At 41.2% G+C, this 3,602-nt stretch overlaps 1 protein-coding gene across 1 annotated transcript; it reads right to left on the reverse strand.

Annotated features, from left to right (window-relative positions):
* Nucleotides 1–265: 265 nt before the first annotated feature.
* On the reverse strand, nucleotides 266–2,744 carry LOC136502184 (protein ENHANCED DOWNY MILDEW 2-like). The gene is made up of 4 exons (XM_066497652.1): nucleotides 2,497–2,744; nucleotides 2,042–2,138; nucleotides 1,857–1,955; nucleotides 266–645 (listed from the first exon to the last, which is right to left on the reverse strand). Exons 1-4 carry the CDS (start codon nucleotides 2,634–2,636, stop codon nucleotides 469–471), a joined length of 513 nt encoding a protein of 170 aa, XP_066353749.1. The 5' UTR covers nucleotides 2,637–2,744; the 3' UTR covers nucleotides 266–468.
* Nucleotides 2,745–3,602: the final 858 nt, after the last annotated feature.

Here is a 3,602-nt window from a genome sequence, read left to right on the forward strand (position 1 = left end):
TATAATGCACGGGGGGCTCTCTTCTTATTTGCACGCCCTAAACCAGGCTCACAGCGCAGCTCACGTGTGCTCTGTCCACGCCACGTCAGTCCAAAACCTTATTTCGATGAGTTATAGATCTAAGTGACATATTTAAACAATATTAAAGTGTCAGAAGTACGATTAGAGAGTTTGTGGACCTAAATAGCACCCGAAGATAAGTTCAAGAGCCTACGATGCACTTACCTCTTTTTGTTTTATAGACAATAATCTATTTCCCAACCAATTACTAATTAATGTCCCTTGTTGCAAGACGTAGTTGAATCCATCAAGCGACTTATTAAGTATTTCAGAAAGTAGCGACTTCAACACTAGTCACATCCATGCAATGAAAAAAAAAACGTTACCGGGAACCCAAAAGAGAGGTTTTAACCAATGGTCACATGACCAGACTATCGTACTTTGGAGGTTCTACTTCCATTCCTGAGCTTAAATCGGAATGAAAATACCGCGCGGTCGATGTGGTCCTCGGCACCAAAATGGCCGACCGGCAGCAATCCGAACTCTGCATCGGCCAGCCTCTGCAGGATCACCGGGGTGAAGCTCTGCGCTAATGCACGAAGCGTGGTAGAAACGGCCGCATGTTTCGTGGTTACAACGAAACACCTGATAACAACAATATGCATTGTTTATAGTAAGGAAATTTGCAACTGCAAAAATAGTACTCATACTATACTATAAACAATTAATCAATACATATATCCAACGAGCAAGCTGAGCAACAAGGAACTATTATTTCATGGCAACATATCATTTGCAAACCAACCAACCTGTGCAAACTTGAAAACTACCAATCAGGATCACTAGATGTTGATCCAATGGATGGGGTGAGGGGGCTTAAGCGCAAAAAAAAAAAGGCCGGCGGGTGGGGGGTTTAAGCGCAAAAAAATCCCACTTCTCACCACATCCATTGGATCAGCATCTAGTGGTTCTGATTGGTAGTTTCCAAGTTTGCACAGGTTGGTTGGTTTGCACCTGATAAGTTGCCTTATTTAATAACTACAGTGATTCAGTCACTTTGAGAGACTAGTGAAATCTATATGCTGAATATTTACTGGTAGAATAGGATAATGGCAATTGAACCGCAAGTTAGATTGATATGCCCACAGAATCTTCAAATTTTGCATTCGTAGGACGAGTTACATTCCATTTTCGAATCTTGTTAGTAATTGTCCACTATCAAAGACATTTTACACAAACGAGACTATTAAATAAAAGACAACGTTATCTAAGTGTTTCTCATTTGTAAAGGTAAATTTATTAATTAATAAGTACTTAGCATTTCTCAATTCTAGCAGGCTATTTGCTTAATCACGCTTGAGGTTGATCTCGAGCAACCGTCAAAAGACTGAGTCTAAAGGGGATGACTTCACCACGACGCAACTAGGTCGAATGTGATAAAAACACTTCTAGTTGTGGCCCTTTATAAAAAGAGCCCATTAGGCTATCTCTAAAACCAAATGTTATGTGAGGGTTAACCATGCCCAAAACCAAACGCTGATCTCTCTAACCTATAATAACAGGAAGGACATCACCCCCACAATCGTCCTCTCTTCATCACTGATATCGTCAGCATTAGCATACTACATGTCTTCGCTGCTAGCTAGGTCCAATGGCTAACTCGTCTGCTATCAAAGATACCCAAGAGCATCTCTATCTTAATCTAATCTAGGTGTTCTAATTTTAAACTGGTGATATTTTTTCTTGAAAAGTCGTGATATATTGTTTTTAAGTCTTCAAGATATAACAAATAGTAGGAACAAAGGACATCACATCACATACACATGAATCTGAAAGTTGCAAGCGCGCACGCGTACCTGAGGGTGGTTGCCTACAGCAGAAGATCCCCGTATCCCGCAGCTGGCACATCGATGTTGCCTGTTTCTGCAGCTACGGCAGATAAAATGCTGCATAGCCTAGAATCGATTTTGCACACATTATGTTTCTTTTTTTCTGAAACAGATATGTTTTTTAAGCCACATGAAAAAAGATGCTGATTTACCTCTACTTGTGCTGCAGTGAAGCCTAGTGACCTGCAGCCAGATGGATGACCCGAAGCTATGGTCGCATGGTACGACCTCAGGCATGGACCCTCACAGCTAATAAACAGGAAAAAAAACAAGAAGTATAATCAAAACAAGGGGTGTGTGTGGAAAACACATCCTACATTCAAATCTGTGAATCAACTACGAATTTCAAAGTTGAGGCAAGCATTAGCACTACGAAAAGCACCGACTTGTTTGTTCATTGTAGCACGAGATTAACTTTCGTTCAAAAAAATTACGAGGTTGGATGCGAACATTCAAAAGGGCTAGGTTAAAACGTAAGAACGGGTAAATTGAAGGATTAACGCGATGTTCAGCGATAATGTATTGTAAACCATAACAACGGATCTAGAAACCTCGAGAGGGAAGAACTTGGCGCTAGATTACTGGAGAAGATCCAGATCAAACTCACCACAGCAACGGGCCGCCGTCGCCGCACAGGGCGCACACGACGTCATTGAGTTCAGCGTCAAAATCGTAGTCCTCACCTCTCTGGCTCACAGGATCGATCACCACTCCGTTCGGCGACTCACCGCCGCCGCCGCCTTCCATAGCTGATGCGACTTTGGTCCGGCAACCCTAGCTCTGGGTGGGACTTGGTACGGAGGGGATACGAAACCCAAGGGGCGGAGGAAATCGAGTTCGGTTCGCGATGGGAGGGGTCCGGGATATATATGGGGGTTTGACGTTTGCACACCGGGGCCTCCGAGGCTCGGACCCAGTATTTGCGCAATTAATGTCCTCTTTGAGAGGTCGATCTCTTTCCTAGTTTGGCTCCTCTACAGCTAGTCAGCTACCCGTTACCATATTGCAGTAGTAATAGGCAGTGACGGTGAAGGTATGACAGTAGTTGACAGCATAATACTATATCATACATGGTATTCGGGTAACCAAATTTTGGATTGCGTAAGAGCATCTCCGAGAGTTTCCAAAACTCATGTCCAATCTATATTTTTTAGTAAAATTGAAAAAAATTGCTCTCTAACAACTTTCTATCTCAACTTCCGAGTTTTCTACACTTGAGAAAATTGATCCAATCACGCGGAAATATATGCGCGTATCGAAGGATGTGGTAAGAATAAAGAGTGGACAAGGTTTCTAATGCAAATATACAAGAGAGAGAAAGAAAGTATAAAATTGGTTGCACTGATTTAGAAATAATTTGGAATTCCTAATGCAAAATTTGTGTTCTGTATTCTAGGAGCGGGGCTTTGGAAGGAAACCAATAAATATGCTCCCAACTTTTTTAGCTACTTGGAAAACTCCTTGATTTATCAATTAATTTTTGGAGACTATTGAAGATGCTCTAATGCAAGTAATTAGAAATTTGGTATTCGAAATTGCTATATCACTCCAAAAATTGTTACCGAAATTTCGGGTACCCAATAATTCAGGTTCATGTTTTACCTGAAATTGACAAAACAAACAATTTTAACAGAATGCAAGTAGCATTTTAAAGCAATAAACAATGATGCTTCAAATCACGCCATGTCTTCATATCAATAAATGACAAAACAA

The sequence above is a fragment of the Miscanthus floridulus genome, chromosome 13 (genome assembly GCF_019320115.1).
Source record: "Miscanthus floridulus cultivar M001 chromosome 13, ASM1932011v1, whole genome shotgun sequence".
NCBI lineage: Eukaryota > Viridiplantae > Streptophyta > Magnoliopsida > Poales > Poaceae > Miscanthus > Miscanthus floridulus.

What these genes read in the sequence shown, in the direction of transcription:
- LOC136502184 (XM_066497652.1), bottom strand. Translation starts at nt 2,636, where the DNA reads ATGGAAGGCGGCGGCGGCGGTGAGTCGCCGAACGGAGTGGTGATCGAT. An exon ending in GACGGCGGCCCGTTGCTGTG is followed by an intron (nt 2,139 to 2,496) that starts GTGAGTTTGATC and finishes CCTGTTTATTAG; the next exon opens with CTGTGAGGGTCCATGCCTGA. An exon ending in TCACTGCAGCACAAGTAGAG is followed by an intron (nt 1,956 to 2,041) that starts GTAAATCAGCAT and finishes AATCGATTCTAG; the next exon opens with GCTATGCAGCATTTTATCTG.